General features: G+C 35.6%; 1 protein-coding gene across 2 annotated transcripts in view; it reads right to left on the bottom strand.

The window, feature by feature from the left end:
* The window catches only part of CUNH18orf25 (chromosome unknown C18orf25 homolog), a 76,378-nt gene that overhangs the window by 19,285 nt on the left and 33,696 nt on the right, over positions 1-23,397 (bottom strand). The window contains exon 3 of one of the 2 annotated variants that reach the window (XM_027397948.2): positions 3,530-3,697. The exons of the other annotated variant lie outside the window; for it this stretch is intronic. Coding sequence (XP_027253749.1) covers positions 3,530-3,697 — 168 coding nt within the window. The remainder of the gene's footprint in view (positions 1-3,529; positions 3,698-23,397) is intronic. 2 annotated transcript variants of the gene reach the window in all.

Genomic DNA, 23,397 nt, shown 5'->3' with positions numbered 1-23,397 from the left:
TATAAATCATAACGCTTGATTTCATTTATTACTCACATAATAGTCTACATTTTCATATCTAAGGAAAATGGGTTTGAAAGAGACATTTCCACAAGAAAATGTCATGGAAGCTATTAAATAATGGTAATTGTATCCTAAAGTTTAGACTATCATAATTTGTGGCCCAATTTGCACATATATTCTGTGTATTTTAACTTATAGAAATTTTATATATATATACATACCCCAAATTATATATATATGTGTATACACATATACAAAATTATGTGTGCACATGCATACATACAAAATTATATGCATATATACAAAAATGTTAACAGCAGCAAATCATTTAAAACAGCACCCTAAACATTTAGTAAGAGTAGGTTGTGATATACTTTATAGAATACTAAATAATGGGGGGAAAAAAGTAATGAACCAGAGGCTCATGCTTAGCAAGCACAAAGTTCATGAAATGTTTAAGTTAAATAAAAAATTATAAATGATTGTCTGCAATGCAATTAATTCTAAAGTAGGTATGTTTTTAAACTAATTACTAATTAACAAATTAAGTACACAAAGAAATAACACAGAAATGCCAAACGACAAATTTAGAACAGCTTTGAGAGGAAGGGGGAAAGCAGCAGAGCTGAAGCCCCTGGTGTTACCCTCCTCACACTCTTTCAGCATGTTTTATTTCTTAAAAACAATGGTGGTAGATACACAGCAATCATGATATCTTAAACAAACAATCTAAAATTTACAGTGAGCTCTCCATACCTCCATACAGTGGCTCCACATTCAGAATTTCCACCAACTACAAATGGAAAATACTGAGGGAAAAACTGCATTTGAATTGAACATGCAGTCTTTTTTGTTGGCATTCCCCCAAACAACATATAGTACAATGATGAGGGCTTATATGAGATGAGATCCATCTCATATGTATGTGTGATATAGAAATACATATGTGTGTTATATTCAAATACTGTACCATTTTATAACAGGGATTTCTTCTTTCTTACAGATTTGGATTTTTTTTTTTTTCAAACAGAATCTTACTCTAGCCCAAGTTAACCCAAATCTATTCTATAGCCCACACTAGCCTTAAACTCATACTGATTCTCCTGGGTTATGGGCCCAGTCCCTCTGAGGGGTTTGGTTTTATTTTGTTTTATAATCCAGAGGTTCTGGAACAAATTCCCCACAGACATTAAGATATGACTATACCTGAACATGAACATGCAAATATTACCCACGATAGAACTGCTGGGTTTTCTGTAGATCAAAGAAAAACATTAACAATTCTACATGAGTCAACATACTGATAAGAAATCTCTATGTTAAGAATTACATGGGCTAGAGGGACGGCTCTGACGGAGCACTGGCTCCCCTTCTAGAGGATCCAAGTTTGATTCCCAGCACCCACAAGGTAGTTCACAAACATCTGTAACATCAGTTTCAGACAATCTGATGCCATTTTTGGCACCAGGCATTCAAGTAGTGCACAGACATACATGTAGGAGAACACCCATACAGATAAAAATAAATTTAAAAATAAATAAATAAATAAATAACATGTGGGCTAGAGAGGTGGCTCCAAGGTTAAAAGAACACTTGCTGCTCTACTGGTCTTGCAGAGGACACAAGTGGGTCTCCTAACACCTACACAATGGCTGACAAGCACCACAAGTTCCAGTTCCAGGCAATGACAACCTATTCTGCCCTCCATGGATACTTCACATGGTATACATGCAGACAAGCAGGCCTTCGTGTATAATCTCTCTCTCTCTCTCTCTCTCTCTCTCTCTCTCTCTCTCTCTCTCTCTCTCTCGATTTAGTTTTTTTTAGAAAAATAACAACATGCTGGGAATTGTTTTTTGTTTTGTTTTTGGAGACAGGGTTTCTCTGTGTAGCTTTTTGGAGCCTGTTCTGGAACTCACTTTGTAGACCAGGCTGGCTTCAAACTCAGAGATGTGCCTACCTCTGCCTCCTGAGTGCTAGGATTAAAGGCATGTGCCACCAATGTCCAGTCGGAATTGTTCATTTTTTTTTAAAGATTTTATTTATTTATTATGTATACAGTCTTCTGCCTGCATGCCAGCAGAGGGCACCAGATCTCATAACAGATGGTTGTGAGCCACCATGTGGTTGCTGGGAATTGAACTCAGGACCTCTGGAAGAACAGTCAGTGTTCTTAACCACTGAGCCATCTCTCCAGCCCCAGAATTGTTCATTTTTATCCCCAAGAATTTACTAGTAAGTGGTCTGTATGTAATTACATGGTCAGGGAAACAGGAAAATAAAATTGAGATGGATAGATTACTTCTTCAGCCATGAACAAGAATCAAACAAAAACAAAAACAAAACACACACACATCTAGTAATAAAACAAACTAAATCACAGAGCTTGGAAACATGTTACCCAAATTGTGATCTGTGGTCAGTATTGTCTTTAATTTTAAAGTATTATTATTTCTTCTCAAAGTACTGATATAGAATCCTAATAAATCCTTTAAAGATTCTTGTTAGGAGAGTATTTATACACATAAAAATAAAAATCAAAAATAAAAGCAACTGATCCAAGATCAAAACTAAATCCAATTTCCAAATCAGACACAATCAGACGGTCAGTAAGTTATTCTTCTCCACTGATAGAAAGAATGCAGGACAGCCACCACGGGCACTGTGTTTTAATGTAGAAAAACAAATTACACTATAAAACTTCACATAAAAGTAATACTTGGGCCATTGATTAAACTGCCAGACCAGTACATTAAACCCATGAACATAATCCTTTGAAAGCAACAAAGAAAACATATACTGCATAAGAAGGGTTGTTTAAGTTTCTTCCCCTTTATCATAAACTTAAGTACTAATCGTTTAAAAAAAAAATTAGAAAGAATATTTGAGGAAGAAATTGAAGGAAAGCTGGAGGCATGGTAAGAAGCTTCCAACAAGCAGCTAGGTTCTAAGTATCACTGTAAGCATGTCAGAGACTAAAATAATGGAACACAAAAAAGGAGATTCTCTCTGAAATGATGTAGGCAGGGGAAAGAAATGATTAGAAAAGGTGAGGGAGAGCTTACTGGGGAGGAATTAACAGGAAGAGACCACAGAGGAAACGAGGATACACTGCAGATGGAAGGAAGCACAGGCAGGCAGGGAGCAGCCATAGCCCTCCTGAAGCTGCATGGCGGCTATCCAGAGTCACCACAGGGAAAGAACTAGTCAAAGAGCATGAGGACATCTTGGTTGCTTTTTTTTTTTTTTTTTTTTTTTCCATAGACGCATTTTAACCCAAGAGTATGCCTCCTGGAACTTGATGCCTACACATTCATATATTTTTATTTGCTTCCTTCTAATTAAGAAGTAAAATGATATGCTACTCAAATCTTTTGTTATACAGGGCAGCCTGGATAGTCACAATCATTCAATGACAGAAAGCTGTGCATGGCTTACTCTCCTCAGCAGGGCCTACTACCAGAAGAAATGGTTGGCGGGACTCATGCATATTATGTCATTAGAAAAAGGGGTAGGGGAGACCAACCTGCCTCTAGAAGCTCGCTGGTCCTCCAGGTAGCTCCTGTGTTCTGGCCGCCTACTGAATTACTGTGCTCTTGAACTACTGCAGCCGCCAATAAATTGTCCACATTTACCACTTCTGGGTCAGAGCTGGTGTCAGACATATCATAATGAGCTACAACTGGAGGTCCATCTAGGGAGGAAAAAAAATGTATACTTGTATCTAACTTGTGGGGTAAGAAATATCTCTCCAACTAATTAAGAGCCCACTAAATGCCAGCTGCCTTAACTACCATTGTATCTGATTAGAGCTTTATGCATCTGGTAGTTTGAACATGATGCTGAAGTAGAGAAGATAACCCAAGTTTACAAAGATGAGGGACATGTTTTGGAAAGAGGAAAGGGGCATTACTTACTATGAAGAACAGATGACAAGACTACACAATGTGACACTGAATTACTCCCTCAGAACAACAGATAAAGAAAAGGTGATGATGACTCCACAAGGAAAATGAGGGGAAACTGCAGTAAACTGTTGAAATATATATAACTTAGTGCCCTTAGAAAAAACGAGTTTAGCTCTTTTAGTAGCTAATACTAAAAATTCCTAGTAGACTTTGAGAGGAAAATCACACATACATTTTCTTATTTACTAAATAAAGTTGGCACAAGAGCTCTGTCCACTAACTTATTTACCTCCAGCAAGGTCCTTTTACAGTAACAGGGATGTTACACACTTTACAACATTCTACAAAAAGGCAATACCACAAAACCCACTGTCAGGATTTTGCTTTGGGTATCTTATAAAGGATAAGGGATAATTTTATTTTCTTTTCCCTGAGAAAGATAAGTTCATTCTAGTAAAGGATAGTCCTGTGAGTAGGTTTTAAAAGAAGTTGAGAAAGTTCTTATTGGAAAAATAAGAACATGCTCCCAACCCCAAATCACATCACTAACTGAAGGTAAGCACCACAGTAATTGCACTATAATTACACTATAGTAATTCATGCTACAATAGCCCAGCATTCATGCTTATAAAATGAGCACATGCTTTAAAATGGTATTGCCACCCTCTTCCTAACACAGTAGCAAAAGGACTTCAAAATAGTTTTCTTTCAGGAAATCCCTCAACCCTCCCCCCATTCTAGAACAGAGCTAAAGGGAATGCTGTCCTTCCCAATAGCTAGCTATGAAGAAGAAGCAAACTGTTTCTCCACAGAGATTTTTAACATCACCCAACAAATGAGTATCAAACACACCTATTTATAACTATGAATATATGTGTCAGTGAATGAAAAAATAACATACAATGAAGGCTTATTGTTTCAGTACATACATCCATTGTATAAACTCACTGAACAAAACACAAATACAGATGGGCTATTTATCCCATATCTTATGTGATATTTTAAAAAATAAAAAAAAGTGATCAGACATAAAAGCAAATGAGTTGTCAGGTGTCACTATATAAAGGACAGACACATCACAATATGAAATTCTGACGATCGTGGCAATTTTAGTTGACTACTTAAAATCATTTCCAGTTTCCTTACAGGGGTAAATCAAGCTCATCAAAGCCCATAAAATTTAACAAAACGATAATGGATTTTTGTTCAAACAGCAAAATTTGTTCCCATTTGAGGTTTTTCATTTCTTTAAAAAAAAAAAAAGTGCATCTTTTCTATGGAATTTTCGTCAGAGTTCAAAATGACTATTGTGGAATCATGATACTGTGTGATGTCCAAATACTTAGTTACAGAAGGCAAAGGGACCAAATACAATGTTGACTATGTGACCATGGGCTCTATTTTTTAAAAAGTTTTGTAGGTTTCTTCAGCTGTTTGCAATGAACTGTTTACTGATTTATTCTGAAATTTATAGACCCAAATCCAATTCAGAGCCATTTATCCACATATTCCCCATCTCCCACCCCCAAGCTGAGAAAACAGGTCACAGGCCAAGTCAAAATTGTACTACTCCTACATGTATAATCATGCAAATAAGTATAAATGTATGTATACATGCAGAGCCACATCACCTACCCATGGAAATAACTTGTGTGAAAGTCTTCATCAGTAGAAAATACAAGCATAAACTTGTTATCTGGCTTCATTCTTGTATCTTCCATATTTCCAAACAGCATACCTTATAACTTAGCTTAAATTTAGTATTTATCATAAAGAAAACAGCAATATTTTCATATTTTAATTATATTTAACAGTTAATATTATGGTCACTGTCACTTTTCATTTCCAATGGATTCAAACAATGACAAAGAAGAGTTATACAAACTAATAAAGAATTTTTCCAGCTTTGACTGTCAATGAGAAAGCACTAGTAAGGATCCTGTTATCCAAGGTATCCATCTTACATCTACCATTAGTAAGCCAAAACTAAGTAAATAATAATGGTGTGTCTGTAATAGTATTTTAAAGTGTGATTCTGGCGGCATAAAATTTAATTTTCTTCAGTTGGTTATTTTTACACTTACTATAGGGGGAGAGAGAGAGAGAGCACACACATAAGCACCTACTCCCATGTAGAGGTCAGAAAACAACTTTCAGGAGCTCCTTCTACCTTGTGAGTTCTGAGGATCAAACTCGGGTTGGCAGAAAGCACCCTTCTCCACTGAGTTAGTTCACAACCCATTACCTGCTTTATCTTTTAAAATATATCTTCAAGTAAAGCAATCAGACCGCTGAGAAGCTATCAAAGTTTGGTTTGTTAACAGAAAAATCTATGCTGTCAACTCATAGCTGCACAGAATAAGCACTCTCCGGATTATTCCTATATGCTTTCAAAATAACTGAATTCCTACTAATAAATTGTATTAACTTTCAAGAACACCAAAATTGTTGCTTTAGGTTGGTCTACATCGAAACACTAACAATTTAAGATTCAATTGTTAACAGAAGCATATTCCATGCTACAACAAATAAGGCTACCCAAGAGCATTCTCCCATCTGCTGAGACCCATCACAGCCATAAAAATCGGCACACAATAATAAATTTGCTAGTTTTTATACAATCATTAAAAGCATCTCCTTATAAAGGCAAACAATTAGTTAATAACATCAATCTGTGGCTTATCCATATGCTATTTCACCCTCACTAATTGCTTTCACAGGACACAGACAGGGAATCCTCCTGAGTACTGGGATCACAGACATGTACCATTATGTCCAGTTTACATTTTAAATGTTTTAGCATTTGTTGCAATTACAAAAGAAGAAAATTTAAAATCAAGAAATCCACCAACTACCTTTTATATAAGAACATCAACACAAAGCTGTAGAGGTAGCTCAGTTGTCAAGTCCCTGCCTAGCATGCACTAGAACCTGGGCTTAATCCCCAGCAAAATAATACACTGTGCTAGGTTTGTGCTCAGCCCCTAACATACATGAATGAATACATTCTAATCTCTCTCTCTCTCTCTCTCTCTCTCTCTCTCTCTCTCTCTCTCTCTCTGTGTGTGTGTGTGTGTGTGTGTGTGTGTTTGTGTGTGTGTGTGTGCGTGTGAGCACGTGTGTGCCTGTTTGTCTGTGCACAGTGCAAACCCTGACTATCCTTTCTAGTCTCAGGCATCATTCACCTTGTGTTGTTCTGAAACACGAACTCTCTCTCACTGGCCTGTAACTCTCCAAGTAGGCTATGCTACCTGGCTAACAAACCCCAGGGATCCTCCTCTCCCCAGGGCTGGGATCAGAAATCTACAGTATTCCAGCTGGCTTTTTTATATGTTCTGGAACTGAACTCAGCTCCTCATGTTTGTGCTGCAAGTACTTTACTAAGTGAGCCCCAGCTCCATTCTAACTTTTAAAATACAAATACTGGTTAATCTGCATTGCTACTCGTTCCTAATACATTGAAGTTCACTCTTTTTGACCTTCAACTTTCTCGTTATTAATATTAAATGTTTAGTAAAATTAGTTTCTTTTTCAAATGTATTCTAATGGGGGGTCATCAAAATCACATACACAAAATATTTCTTTACTATGCTTATCCATAATGAATTTCCTTTCAAATATGGCAACTAGAAGCACAGTATTTTATAACTATACGAGGTAATCACACATTTTAACTCTTTCCCATCCCCTTTTTCCAGTACCCAGGATCTCATGAATGCTAAGCACTACTCACAGCTTTTTGAAATCTTGAGACACAGTCTAGCTAAACTGCCTAGGTATCTACCCTTCACTTGCTTCTTTCTGTACAGATGGAAAGCCTAAGTCCCTATTAGGTAGAACTACTAAAGAAAGACTCTAAGTGAGTCTTGATATTTTGGTAGAAGACACAAAAGTTGAAGCCTTCTTTCCCCGCTCTTGGCTGTTATGACTCCAGTAAATTATGTTACCAATGTTTCTTCATAGGTTATGCCAACAGGTGCTGAGGGCTGACTCAGTCAGTAGTGTTTGACTTAGAAGTACCAGGAATGAATTCGATCCCCCAAAACCCACATGAAAACACAATGTCCAGCCAATCTAGACTAAACTAGTATGCTCTAGACCAATGAGGAACCCAAACTTAAATGAGGTAAACAGCATTCCTGAGTATAACAACTTAGGTTGTCCTCTGGCCTCCACACACATGCACACACGTGAACACATATGGCGACATGCTCATACACACACCACACACAACACACTTTATGATGACACTGACAATACAACAGAAGTTTTTAAAAAAATACAGCCTGTTATGCATGGTGTGGCATGTCTTTAATCCCAACACTTGGGAGGCAGAGACAGACAAACTCTGAGAGTTTGAAACACTGATCTACATACACAGCATGTCTTAGCTACACACCCTGTCTCAAAACAAACAAAAGGAAAACACTTGCCTACTTGCCCATCTTGCAGTCAAAAGGAGATATCCTGTTTTTTCTGTCTGCTTTTTTTTCCACGTACTCTGCAGAATAAGCTTGTATGCAAGAAGCTTTGGGGAAATAGCAATGCCTCAGCCGGTGCCTTATATTGGTTATACACAAACCTAACTTGCTAAATATCAGGCTTAGATTAAGTTAAATGAGGTCATCATTAATGCAGGTTTTATTTGCTAATCTCAGTACCTATCAGACTAACACACAAGGTTCATAAGTTCAAGACCAACCTAGACTACATAGCAAGTTCTAGGATAGCCCTAATTAGCTACAAAGGAAGACCCTGTTTCAAAAACACTAAAAGAAGAAAATCCAAGAAACATAAGTGAAATATTAGTTTGTTAAGTATTCTTATAAAAAGCATCTCAAGGGCTGGAGAGATGGCTCAGAGGTTAAGAGCGCTGACTGCTCTTCCAGAGGTCCTGAGTTCAATTCCCAACAACCACATGGTGGCTCACAACCATCTGTTATGAGATCTGGTGCCCTCTTCTGGTGTGCAGATATACATGGAAGCAGAATGTTTTATACATAATAAATAAATAAAATCTTTAAAAAAAAAAAAAAGCATCTCAAAACCAAACATCATTTTGGATTGGTCCACACTCAGCATCATCCTACCTACAGAGCAACTTCCACTAACTTACATCTCCAGTCTCTCATTATAAATGGCACTTAAATCCAGACTAGGACTTCTCGTGTATCCTAGACACCTAGAAATATCACTCTTAGACCATGTTGGGCAATGCAACAAACCTGGTTTATTCCTTTGAGTATTTCTATGACTACAGTAATATACAACAAAGCCCAGAGGAAATTCCTTTCATCTCTGTTACACCTCATCTCTCCAATCCCCAAACATGGAGACAGAGTGTCTGTCCTGCTGCTACTGAGGAACCTCAAGTGGCCCCTATTCTTCCATCAGGCCAATGACCAGTGCTATTATACACAAAACACCAGGAGGAGAATGAGGGAACAGACACCACTCAGCCCAGCCTCCACTCAGATAATGAAATAGGAAGGAAGTTAATCTGAAAGAAGTTCCGAGGGATCACCTAGCCAAGGAACATTGGAAAGTAACATGTATGTACATATATGCATGGGGGCTAGTAAGGTAACAAGGTGTAGGCTTGAGGAACTGGAGGAAAGGGACAGACATCCGCATACAGAAAGCAGACTGGATTTTAGAAGAACCTAGTTTTAAAAAACTCTAGTTTTACTACATTCTAGAATACAAAAATACAAATTTATATTTATAAGTGGCAAAATGCTTGAGAATACTTATTTTTTATTACTTCAAATAATAGAAATCCAGAACAATTTGAATAAATAAGAAAGCAGCCCAAGCAGCTCTTAGAATTATGTTAACAGGAATCAAAAAAAAAATTTAAAAAGTGCTATCTTTGGAAAAGCAACCTTAAGTATCAAAAGCTGTGAGTGTATTTTTCTTCAGAATAACATCATAAAGCTATTTTAATAAAAAGAAAAATGTTAAAAGGGAGGACTAAACAGAGATGAAATTCAGCAATATGTACTGCATTTTGTTTAGGAACTATCCCACTTTTAAAATAAAAATGAACCAGTCTGCTCTAAACTTTTTCCACTATACTCATCTCAATTATTGAAATTGAGGAATGTCATAAATTTCCTACCATGGAAATGTTTTTAGGAATCACACTGTCTTTTCTTCATACTGATAAACAATAAATCATTTTGTTCAGAAACAAAGTTACCTATGATGGATACAAGAGTTTCATTTAACACTTTGAAAGGATCCAAGAGGTAAAGAGAGTGAATGCTTCAAGTACTCAGAATACTTGAAAAGCTGATCAAAAGAAAATGACAGTTTAACACTTCAGCATTATCTACAGAAAAAAGAAAGCGCTGAATCAAGTGAACTAATTCAAAAGATAACCCAGTATCACTTATAGAGATACTTATAGAGGGCATCTGAAGAGGTTGCCATCTGCTTTAAGAACTCCTATCTGCAAAAACTGACTAAAAGCGTACACTACAAATGCCAGAGAGCACACACAAGTGTAACCTCTCCAAGTCTAGCTCCTTGCTAAAGATTCATTCATTCGCCATTTTAGTTCCTTCTTTAAACAGACACGGTCTATCCACATTTTGTCATTTTCCCAAATACTCCTTGATTTTTAACATGATAACTAGTAGAGCACATAGTTTAAAGGAAAAGACAGACATTTAGGTTTATAGTAGTGTTTTATCTCCCTTTTCAATACACCAATTCCAAAACTGAAAATCATCCTAAAAATACTGTGTAAAATCCATTATTCTAACCATAAACTAACACTGCCAATTTTATTATAGAAATATTATTTCTTGACTCAGGAATAGAATGGATTAGCCGGTAGGAAATAACTAACATTACAACAGAGTCCTCAATAGAGTAACAAGAAACATTTCTTTTTCAAATGTTTTATTTAGTCTGTTAGTTACACTCCAGATGCACAGGTGTATAAAGGATATAAAGAAAATGCAATAAAACCAGCAATTTCATAACATTATTCTCAAAACTTCAAGGTTCTGACAGAAGTAAGAATACATTTCATGGAGGCCATTCCTTTGTTGTTATGACAAATTCTGTGTAATACTGTGGTGACCTAATACAGCAATGAGACCATCTACTCCATACTTAGCACTCTAGTCTGCTGCTGACTCTAACTTCCCTAAACTTCAAAGGAAAAATTAAGAGCCCCACTCCAAAAGAAGTGAAGTAGTTTTCAATGTTATTTACCTTTATAAATTCATATACCTTCTAGATAAACTGACACATTTCTTGTCTGTGCTATAATTAAAGGCACCTATGCCATTTTTTGAGGAGGATCTGAGAGAATCTAAGAAGGATTTTACAAAACAAATCAATAAAATACATTTAATGTTAAATTTAGTAAATTTGGTAGAACTACTTTTAATACTATACTTACTGGCATGTGGCATAACACAAAATCTTACCACCCCCATACATTATTTAAATCATTTTAAAAAGAATAAAAAGGCATAAACTAAATAAAATATAATACTTTCAGAAGATTGCCTTTTGTTAAGGTCATTTGCCCATAATTTCTTACTATATGCATATGAAGACAACATACTATTTTTCCTGTAACTATAGTCTAACCACCATTAGGCAAAGCCAACTGCATAATAAAAATGAAACTTAAGACCTGGTGTGATGATACACAACTGTAATCCAAGAACTAAAGAGGTAGAGTCAAGAGAATCACAAGTTCAAGATCATCCTCAGCTATGAGTATGTTCAGGTCAACCTGCATTACAGGAATCCCTTTCTTGAAAAAAAAAAGTGAAAAATTAAGAAAGGAAGAGGAAGGAAAAAAAAAGAAAATTATCAGTAAGAGTCAAGGAAGGAATCTAACAAGGGCCTGCAATCCCAGGATGAAGCAAGGGTGGGGCAGGAGGATTATATATTCAAGGGCAGCTACATAGCAAGACCTTGCCACTGACAAAACAAAAGTTTATTAGTAATATCAATTTAAGATGACTTACTGAACAAAATGATTTACTACATAATTTTTTTTATTAACAAGCACAGAGTACTTGTATGAGCCACATAAGCTTTCATAAGCCTATAAATGCCTATACTCAGAGGTCCTTGCTTAAAACCTACATAACAGTAAAGCAATAAGCAAAATAAATTTGTGTGTGTGTGTGTGTGTGTGTGTGTGTGTGTGTGTGTGTGTGTTGTTGCTTTTTAAAGACAGGAGTGCATTATGTAGCCCTGGATAGCCTGGAACTTGCTATGTACACTAACAGTCCTGAAATTTGTTACCTAAAGCAAACCAGACTGGCCTTGAACTCATACATTTTCTTTGTCTCCAAAGTACTATAATATTTACAGGCATTCATCACCATGCCAAGGCTATATCTCTTATATTTTTTTTATTCAGCCTGTTAGCAGTAATTTATGTCAAAAGATATTGTTTTAAAATAAAAGTCCTTCCCCTCCCCAGTTTAATTACCATAATTAAGTTTATATTGAGCGACATTTTCCCTTGCATGTAAGGAAGCAACAAATGGACAGCATATTGATGGCTAGATCCATTCCTATTACTATTAACTACAACACAGGAATTTGCATCTAGACACTCATCAAATTAATTTCAATGAATTCAGAATTACACATTCCTGAGATTAGACGTCTTTTTCTATCTTGGGAAAAATAACAAAACAGAAAGAAAGGAGGAAGGAAAGAAGGAAGGGGGAAAAAATTAAAAGTAAGTTCCTTATTTTAAAAAACTTCATGTACGGGGCTCTTCGATTAAGAACACTTGCTCTTACAGAGGACTGAGGTTCAGTCCCCAGTACTCATATGGCTCACAACCATATGTAACTCCAGTTCCAGGGGATCCAATGCCCTCTTCTGACCTCAGAGGCAACAGGCTCACATGTGGTACATATACATACACTTGAGCAGAATACTTATACATATAAAGTAAATTTTTAAAAACTCATGCAAAATATTAAATCTTAAGCTTTTAATTTCTTACACATTCCAAACTAAAATTTACTTGAACTTTTAAAGTTACCTCAATTTTGATAATGCCTGTAAAATATATATCAAAATAATTGTTGCTGTCTCAGAAGTGGCTCTAATAACTAGATTGGAGCTACTTGGAGTCTCTTCAAATGATTGGGTATATAATACTTCAGAATGCTGAACTAGTAAACACCAGGGAAAAAACAGACCACAGAAACATTGTTAGAATATATAATTTAACTTAATGAGGGGATTATGCACTTAAAATGCCTCAAAATAAAATGAAATACTATGAGGAAATAAAACAATCAGTAAGAGGGTTTTAACTAAAATGTTCCTTAACATTTGCCAAATAACTTAAGTAGAGTAACAATTTTTTATTAAGTCTTCAACTTGATTGTCTAATTCTCTATCCCATGAAAAAAGCCACAAATGAAACAGATAAAAGAAAATTCTATGCACAGATATTAAGAGATGTCATAGCACAGATAAAGAATTACACTCTTAAATAAAAGCATTTCAGCAATGCCTGGATTAGTGTTGGAGGTTGAAAGACTCCATTTACAGACTACAAGTATCCAAACAGGACACAGGTTCTATCATTTTTAGATTGCTGGACAACTACAGGAATTCATGGAAAGTGAAGGGTAGACCACTAGGCACTTAAATAACAGCTACATTAAACTGTTATCACTTAACCTGGAAACAGTTCTCACTTGTGATTTTAATACTGACATCTGCCTCACTGAAAGCAAATTTAATAATCCACTTCTTTAAATGACCATAATACAAACTCAAATTATTTTGAAGGAAGACTTTTGAATCTGTACAATCTAGAAATGGTGCCATTGTTAGAGCAAAATCTATTCGTAAAACAATTGTCCTTAAAATGGTTATAATGTATTATCTTCAAGGCACTGTGTGAAAACAAAATCAGAATAAGTTTTGTACATGTTTCTACTGCAAAATTACTTTTTTTTTTTTTTTTGGTTTTTCTGTATCTTTGGAGGCTGTCCTGAAACTCACTCTGTAGACCAGGCTGGCCTCGAACTCACAGAGATCCACCTGCCTCTGCCTCCCAAGTGCTAGGATTAAAGGCATGCGCCACCAATGCCCAGTGCAAAATTACTCTTAAGGCTAACCCCTGCAAACTATATAATGTCAAGTTTTAGTCTAAAATAAATTCTTAATATTTTAGTATACATTCTTTGAATTAAATCCATGTGTTACAGAGTTGCTTCTTTCTACTAAAACCCACTTCCACATTTTTATCCAAACTTGCAAAATGACAAGTATTTAACATATCTTCAAATATTCAAAATAGTATTCTATTACCTGAAAATATCAACTACTACTTTAAAATACCAATTAGTTGAATTTTTCCTTGTTTTACTCACACACACACACACACACACACACACACACACACACACGTATGTATGTATGTATGTATGTATGTATGTATGTATGTATATATTTTTTTCATATTCATAGCCAGGGAGTTTGCACATGCCTTTAATATCAGTTCTTGGTAAGTAGAGGCAAGTGGATCTCTGTAATTTCAAGGCCAACCTGATCTACACAGTGAGTTTCAGGCCTGCCAAGCGTTATATAGTAAGATGTTGTCTCAAAAACAAAAACAAAAAACAAACAAAAATCTATAGAGCTCTTCCTCAACAACAAGTATGAGACTATATCAAGTCAGTATAATCAATATCGGCAAAAATTTTCTTACAGGTTATTTCTAAAAGAATTGGTCTTTCTATTTTAAAATAAATGTAATTTTCAGCTACTTATTACCTGACTACTATGTTAAATATTTTATCAGAAAGAAAAATAGAACTCATTAAGTTTATGCATGCATTAGAAAGTCGTAGCATGCTGAAAGTAGTATTTTATGTCTTAAGTCTACTTCTAGTAAAACTTGTGATTCCAGAATGAAAGTAAAGACAAAATAAATTTCCTTTGAAAACATCTCAATTTCAAGGAAAGATTATTTACTGATGTCCAAAGGCAACTATGTTGCAAGAAGATCTATGCACATATATATTTATGAAATCTGACAGTCTGTAACTGTACTCTCATTTCAGAGAAAACCCCATCAGTTATAATAAACGCCTATATATTTAAGGGAAAAATCTTGATGTTCAAACCTTATCTCAGTTGATCAACAATGAAGTTCATAAACTCTGAACTCATTACACAGTAAGGAGGACATCAGTCTACAAAGATATTCTTAGGCAAGAACATATTGAACTATTGAACTTTCCACAGTTAACTCACAATTCTCATATACTATGTTTTGAAAATAAGAAAAAATTACAAGGATTTGTTTAATTCAAACCTTCTAAGACAAAGGAAAATCTTGGCTATTACCATTAATTTAAAAGTTGCAAATATTGCATGCTCAGTGATAAACTCCCTAGCATGTCTGAGGCCCTGGGTTACACCTCAAGACCACCAATAAGGAAAAAAATGGGCTTGGCATGTAGCTCAATGTAAGTCAGAATATCTGCTTAGCATGCAACTTGGGCTAGATCCTGAGAGCCTCACAAAGTGGGTGTGGCAGAAAGGAGGATGAAAAGTTCAAGATCACCCTCAGCTACATTAGTTCAAGACCAGCCTGTGCCATAGGAAACCCTGTCTCAAAATAAGTAGGAAAAGAGGTAATAGTCTTTTTACCACATAAGACTACTGAGAAATATTAAGATGAATTAGAGATTTCAATTTCTTACACGCAAACTTCTAAATATACTACCTAGCCTGCAAAACAAAGAATTTGTTTTTTTTTTCTAAGTTGCAACTACATCAAGTAGCTGCACACATAAGGGTAAATGTTTTCACTGATGTGAAGGAAAAGACCAAGTTTCTCTAAAAGAAAGTATAACTTAAAAAACAGTTAACAGTAGCAAAATGATGTATCCCTATTGAAGACTTCCAAGCCAATTTAGCTGTCTCTCACCATACTTCTACAAATCCTCAAAAAGACTTAAAAAAAAAAAAAAAAATCCCATAGTCAAACACATCTACCATACTTTTGTTTTTGTTTCAGGGGCAGAGGAGATTATTACACAGCTAAGGGTGACTTTGAACTCCTAGTCCTCCTGCCTCCCCCTTCCCAAGCCCGGAATTAGAGACATACACCACCACAAGCCTTGTCGATCCTGTTAATATTTATTCCCTTTGCCACATTCCATGGGACTTTTAACACAATCAATCAAAGATTATCTGTTTTCAATCTAAGGATTGAAAACAAAATTAAACTAATAATTTCATAAACAAAATTAACTAAATAAACTTTTTCACTAGAAACTTGAAAACCCATTCAATTACACTGACTGATAAAGTTCAAGATTAAAGTTTATCTGTGTAACAGAGGGAAAGTGAAGTACGGCCCCACTAAGGACACTTTCATTTTCCTTGGTTTCAGTTACCCTAGAGTTAACTGAAGACCGAAATAATAAAGAGGAAAATGCAGAAATGACTAGTAAACAAATTTTAATTTGCACAATATTCTAAGTAGTGTGATGAAATCTTCCACAGCCGTGAGCTCAGGCTCTGAACCATCCCGTTCTCTAGAGTATCTACAAGGAAAGCCACCATTTCAGTTACAAGACTGTTTCAGTGTTACAGCATTCTGTTCAAGGAACCTTTGTGTAACAACTCAACTCTAGGTCAATAGTATTCACCTCACCAAGTAGGCATGATAACTGCCATCTCACTACATCACAATAAGGGTGAATATAGTCCAATAGGATATTCTGAGACACAGCTTTTTAGTGTACTGTTACAATTTTTCTATTATTGTTATTAACATTAATGTGTTTAATTTATAAATTAAGCTTTACAGTAGATGTACATACAGAAGGAAAAAAAACAGTATATACAGGGCATGGTTCTATATGTAGTTTACAGCATCCACTGGAAATCTCAGGGCACACCCTCTCCCAGGAAGGGGGAACTACTGTACTCTTTTTCCTCATGCAGGACATCAACCTGCAATAAGCTGGCCTTTCCTACAGTACTGTGTCCTGCCCCCCACCCCCAGCCTTAAGGAAGGATTTTGCTATAACCCAGACGGACCTCAAACTCATGATCCTCCAGCCTCAGCCTCTTAAATGTCGCGATTATAGGCCTGCATCATTATGCTCTGGTAGTCCATACAGTATGCTGCATAGCTGGTACAAAAGTAAATATTTACTCAAAGTAATGTATGCATCGTTATGTACAATACATTACAGTTTAATGAAGACTCCTGACAAATTAAGTCACTAACAAGGAATACAAAAATGCTCATGTAATATATTCTTTCATAATCTTCATACAAAAATTACGGGTTTTGAATCAGTGAGTTGACAAATGCTTATGGAATAAACGAATGGTTTATGGTATTTTCAAGTTACAAGCTACCTATGAGTTTTTACTAATTATCTTTTTATTAAAGTTTTTAATCTAGTTTTTTTTTTTTTGCATGAACAGGCATAAAAGAATCATTCCTTCCTATTGCTGCAAAAATATGGTTTATGTTCCAACCTAAAAAATAAAATACAAGCTAAAACTTAGCAAACTGCTTTCTGTTTTAAATACTTTTGCTTTTTGTTTTTTGTTTGTTTGTTTTTTTAGAAACAGTTTCACACAGCCCAGGCTAGCCTCACACTTGCTAGATAGCTGTTGATGGCTTTGAATGCCTGTATTCTTGCCTCCCTACCTCCCAAGTGCTGGGATTATGGGTATATGCCACCAGGCTCATCGAAGAATACCTAATTTTAAAAGAAAAACCAAAACCAACCTGTCTGCTATATAGTCTTTAAAATACCATCAAAAGAAACTTTTAATGGGCAAAAATATACTTTTCCCTTAACCCATAAAATGAACAACACACTTTAGTGACAAGTCCATAGGTGATCCATAGGTGATTCAGAAATGCTTCCATTTTTAGAAATGTTAACTAGGAAACTATTTTGTCTTTGGGAATTCTAAAATACTGTCAACCTTCACATGGGCAAGGAATGTTAAGTAGTAACAAAGGATTCTTGTGGCAACACTTGCAAGTTGGGCATCAGCACTTAGGCACGTGACTGGGTGAGGAGGAATTCTTGGAGTACGCAGCCGTTTTGGGTTCCTTGGGTTCAAGGGCTGCTTACTGTCTTCACCAGTGACAATGGGAGTTAGTTTCCCACCTACATTCAGGACTGCTGCCTGTCTCTATACCTCGGCAAAACAATTCCTGGCACCTTCTATAACACTGTCTATGCAATTCCTACAACACACCACAGCTCTTGTCAAGGAATCTTGGCATTTCCTGTTTCCTTGAACACTCATTCAAATCCTCTAGTACAACTGATGTCAGCTTTGAGACACTGGGGCCACTTAGTAGAACATTAATAATTTAGAAATATGTATTTTTATTTAAACACCTTTAACTCAGGAAAGTGGCAACAGCATTGTTGTTGTTGTTGTTGTTGTTGTTTAAAGCCTGGTAGATATACCACTTATAAGCCATGTTAAAATTCAATAAGCAAGCCAAAGTAATTATTATAAGGAAATTAACAAAATTGTCAATGATGTTACCCTTTTTCATGGCTTCAATGTGGGAAAATTTGTTCTCTTACTGTATGACTGTCTTTACCTCCAATTAACTGGTTTTTAGCTTTTGACAAACTTAAGAACCAGGAGTGGCTTAGCAATACCACAAACCACAATGGCTCCAAGATATCTAAGGTTTTATTTTTTTAAGTTTTCAAGATAATTTAATGTACAGCTTTAGTTGAAAAACCACTGTATATTTGAATATTTTAACTGTGTTGGCTTTAGAATCCTAAAAGGTAATACTTTGTCAGGTGAACGAATAACGAATCATTACAAGGTAATTCTCACCTAACTGAAAGCTTTTGTTTTGTTTTCTAGTTGTGTGGAAAACCACATAAAGGATATACAGATCTATGTGTGGTTCTGGGCCAGTCTCACAAAAACCTTAGTGTCAGCCAGGGTGTTAAAGGGACTATATGCCACTGAGAGCAGGAGAGCAGGACTCTTTGTTTAAGTTTGGGGTATGCAGGTTAAGTATGCAGGCTGTACAGTATTTGCCTAGCATGCATGAAGCCTGGGTTTAATTCCCAACACTACATGAAACCATATAGTACCAGGAAGGTAGGGGAGTCAGAAGTTCAAGGTCATCCTCAACTAGAAGTCAACCTGGACTACAATGAGACCCTGCCTCAAAAATAAACAGATACATAAAAATAAATAAATAAATACATAAATAAACAAATTATACTTATCCCCTATATAGGACTTATTAATAGTTCTAAGTTATTCTGCAGTAAAGAAACTTGCTTTCACATAATCTAGCATATCTCAAATATGTGAACAATAGGCATTAATATTCTGTAGAAGAGTGGTTTTATAGAACTCTAGTTTAAGATATGGCCCTACACAAACTGTTCATCCTTGAACTGGACTGTTTTGGTGTAGTCCTCTAACAAAACTAATAGTATTAAACTCTTCATTTTCAGGATCAATATTAAATAGGCTGTCTTCTCACACTACTCTTGACTATACTATTTACAATAACTTTTCTATCCACCCATTCAGTCTTTATCTCCTATATGCTTTATTATTGTTGTGGGAGATGTTATTATTAGTATTGGTATATGGTATATATTAATGTATCTTAGTATATATTAGCAATATATTGGTATATATTAATAAATACTATTATTACATAGTATAAAACCACCTAGTAACAATGAATGCATTTATTATCTGGCTCCTTAGGAAAGAGTGTATTTCATGAGGAAAGAGACTTCATTCACTATTATGCCCCCCAACATTGTGTATTAGGTATGCAAATATTTGCTGAATAAAATGAACTCACTGATAAAAATTCCACTGACTGATGGAATCAATGTTGGGCTTCTACCACCTACCTACATCAAGAAAGTATATGAATAGTCATGGGCTTGGGATAGCTCAATGAAAGAACACTTGCCTAGCACATGCAAGGTCTTGTTTGGGTTTGATGCCCAGCACCACCAAAAATGAAACAAACAAAATTGAGAAACACAATCTTACGACTTGTTCTATCATGTTTACTCCAAGTTATTTCTAAAAGCATGGCTCACTTTATCATTTTAGGGCTTTTTACAAAAATGCAAAAGAATGGCTCATCATCAAGAATAACTGTAGACACTAAGAACTTTTTAATCATTCCATCCTTTTTTCTATACCTACATGCTACTGAACATATGTTTAGCTCCATTCTACTTAGCAATAAAAAACTCCTCAAGTTTGTTGCCTACATTCCCTCTAACTTCATCTTATCCCTTTTCTGACTACTCTTTATCTACTATCTCCACTTTTTAAAAAAATTTTAAAAACAAAGCCTTCTCTCAACATACATGATCCTTTAAGAAGGAAGTACCTTCTTCTACTGTATATTTAGCTTAGGAAAAACAGACCAAATAGAATTCATCCTTTATTTTCTTTGTGGCTTTTGAGACAGTATCACATTATGTGTTCCATGCTGGTTTAACTTGCAATCATTCTGCATCAGTCTCCTGGGGGCTGTGAGTGACTACAGAGTGTTACTATACCTAAACTTTGTACTCCTGTCATTGAGACACAGTCTCATTAGGTAGTTTAGGCTAGCCTTGAACTCGATATACAGCCTAGCCTTTCATTCAACTCCTGTCTTAGTCTCTGGAATGTTGGAATTATAGATGGGCACCACCCTACTTGGCTTAAGCAGAATTTAAAGAGTAATCTTTTTCCTTTTAGCCCTATTGCATGTGCTGGGTAAAAATAAGTGTAGGGCAGAAAATCAGAAAGCAGAGATGATCTCTTAAATATTGGCATTACCTATTTCTTGATGAATACATAAATAAGTATTTAGAAATTGAATTCAGGCAATGGTGAGAGAACATTTATACTGAGGACAGTAACAAAGGTCCTAGCCTCAAAGAGATGACTGCCAGGCATAAACACCAACAAATATGAATTTTAAGGACTAAAAACAAAGAACATATTTGTCAAAATCCACAGAACTTAGGGGAAAAAAAAACGAAGCGAACACTAACAGTACATAAAGGACTTTAGGTGATAACAGAAGGTCAATCAATGCAGGTTCATCATTGTTTAAAAAAAGTATACACTTTAATTTGGGTTATTGATAGTGTGGAGGCTATATTTGAAGGCAGGAACTTGGAGGAACTCTGCTCAAATCTGCTGTGAACTGAAAACCACTAAAAAGTAGTTTGTTTAAAAAAAAAAAAAAAAAAAAAAAAAAAAACAGGGCCGACATTCTCATCTTAAGTAAACATGGTCTTTGTACAAAGTTAGAGTAGTTAAAACTTTAGATTAAAACTAAAACTTTAGACACTTATCTAAAGACACTCACTTTAGATAAGAAGGATGAAGATAATGTACCTTTATGCTTTCACATGAGAGCCTATTAATTTAATATGCAGGCACTGTAACATTCAGATAATACCCTTAAACAATGTGTGCTTTAAAAACACTTAGGGTGGTACATGCCTTTAATCCCAGCACTCAGGAGGCAGAGGCAGGTGGATCTCTGTGAGTTAGAGGCCAGCCTGGATAGAGTGCCAGGATAGGCTCCAAAGCTACACAGAGCGAGTGCCAGGATAGGCTCCAAAGCTACACAGAAAAACCCTGTCTCTAAAAACTAAACTAAACAAACAAACAAACAAACAAAACAAAACAAAACAAAACAAAACAAAACAAAAAACCACTTAGGGTGGATATAGAGGCAAGTGAGGTGGAGGCAGGAGGATCACTAGTCAAGGCCAGTTACCTAATGAGACACTGTCTAAAAAAACCACAAACATTTCACTTAAATGGAGAAAGAGGTGCCTATCCAATTAATTAACACAGAACTCTGATTTCTAATAATCAGAGCCCATTTTTCAGAAAGTCACACCCACTAGCAACTCAGGTGACCAGACTACCAGACAGTTTAACAGTCTCATTCTCACCACCACCTGAATCATGCCACACAGCCTGGCTAACTTAACTGAACGATTCGCCTGGAGAGCTGTAAAGGCACTGGTACCTAGGTTTAGACCCCAGAAGATTCCAATCTAAAGTTTTAAATGGCTATTAAAACACATAACTCTTTTAACCTAGTCTGCATTTGCTAAGCTCAGAATGGTTTTCACCTGAATGTTCTGCCTCTGTGTTGTATCAGCAATATTATCTACCAAACAGCTGTCAAACTAATTCCAGATTACAGAAAACACATTTATATTAAATACATGAGGCTTTAGCCACTGAGGTTCAAGTCACTTAATATTCAATCTAGGAGAAAGGTCAATGACCAGTGCTTCATTGGGATCCTTATGAGTCTAAAGGTCTTCTACTATGAGTCACCACTGCTTGGATTAATATCAAAACTTTCCAAACAATTAAACACCCAATAGATTAAGAACTCCTACAAATTAAGAAGAAAAATAAAGAACATGTACCAAGAAGAAAACATATGAAGAACAAGAAAACTGTTTACCAAAAGAAATAAGTGACAAAGGAAGCTTTTCAACTTCACTAAATAGCAAAGTAATACAAATTAACCTGAAGCTCCAATTCTTTACCAAAACAAGAATAAATATTTATCTATAGAAATAATATAATACATAAATACTCAAACTCAAAGATACAATAATGTATTTTTAAACATAGTTTTAAACTATATGGTCCAGGAGCCCTAAGTGTTCATATTCTTATAACAGCAGAATATAAAAATGGCCCAAATGGCAAGTATTAGGGAAGTTATTTTAATAGTTAACTAAATTATTCAAAATCCAAACAATCTAGAGGATAATGTATTAAAGGTTCAAAAATGCAATGTTATAAAGAAAAGCAACACAAAAGTATGCGTAGTATGACAATTTTTGTGATTTGTCATCCTCAACATACTCAAATGTTAAAGTGGAATTATAGGGGGCTGGAGAGAGGACTCAGTGGTTAAGAGCACATGTTGCTCTTGCATAAGACCTGAGTTCCAATTCCAGGCACCTACATGGTGGCTCACAGTCATCCATAACTCTAGTTCCAGGGAATCAAAAACCCTCTTCTGACTTCCATAGGCACCAGGCACATCATACATGCATTCAGGCAAAACATCTATACACATAAAAAAATAAATAAAAATAAGAAAACTTCAAAGTCATTTTTAAAAAGTGAAATTATGGGTAACTTAAAACTTTACTACTATTTTTAAAAAGATTTATCTTTAGTTTTCACTGTATGTGTATGTGTGTCTGTGTATCTGTGAGTAGATAGATGTGTGTACATAGGTGCATGAAGGCCAGAGGCATCAGATCCCCTGGAGCTAGCGTTAGAGGTAGTTGTGAGTCATCCGATGTGAATGGCTAAGAATTGAACCTTAGCCACTGAGCCATCTCTCAACCCCAAATTTGTTTCAGAATCACTTAAGCATAATAATCATAGAAAAATAGCTAAACAATTTTGTCATGATGCA

Source organism: Cricetulus griseus, chromosome 2 (genome assembly GCF_003668045.3).
Source record: "Cricetulus griseus strain 17A/GY chromosome 2, alternate assembly CriGri-PICRH-1.0, whole genome shotgun sequence".
Classification (NCBI taxonomy): Eukaryota; Metazoa; Chordata; class Mammalia; order Rodentia; family Cricetidae; genus Cricetulus; species Cricetulus griseus.
The sequence above is the reverse complement of the archived record's forward strand: the minus strand, read 5'-3'. Positions and strand labels throughout refer to the sequence as shown.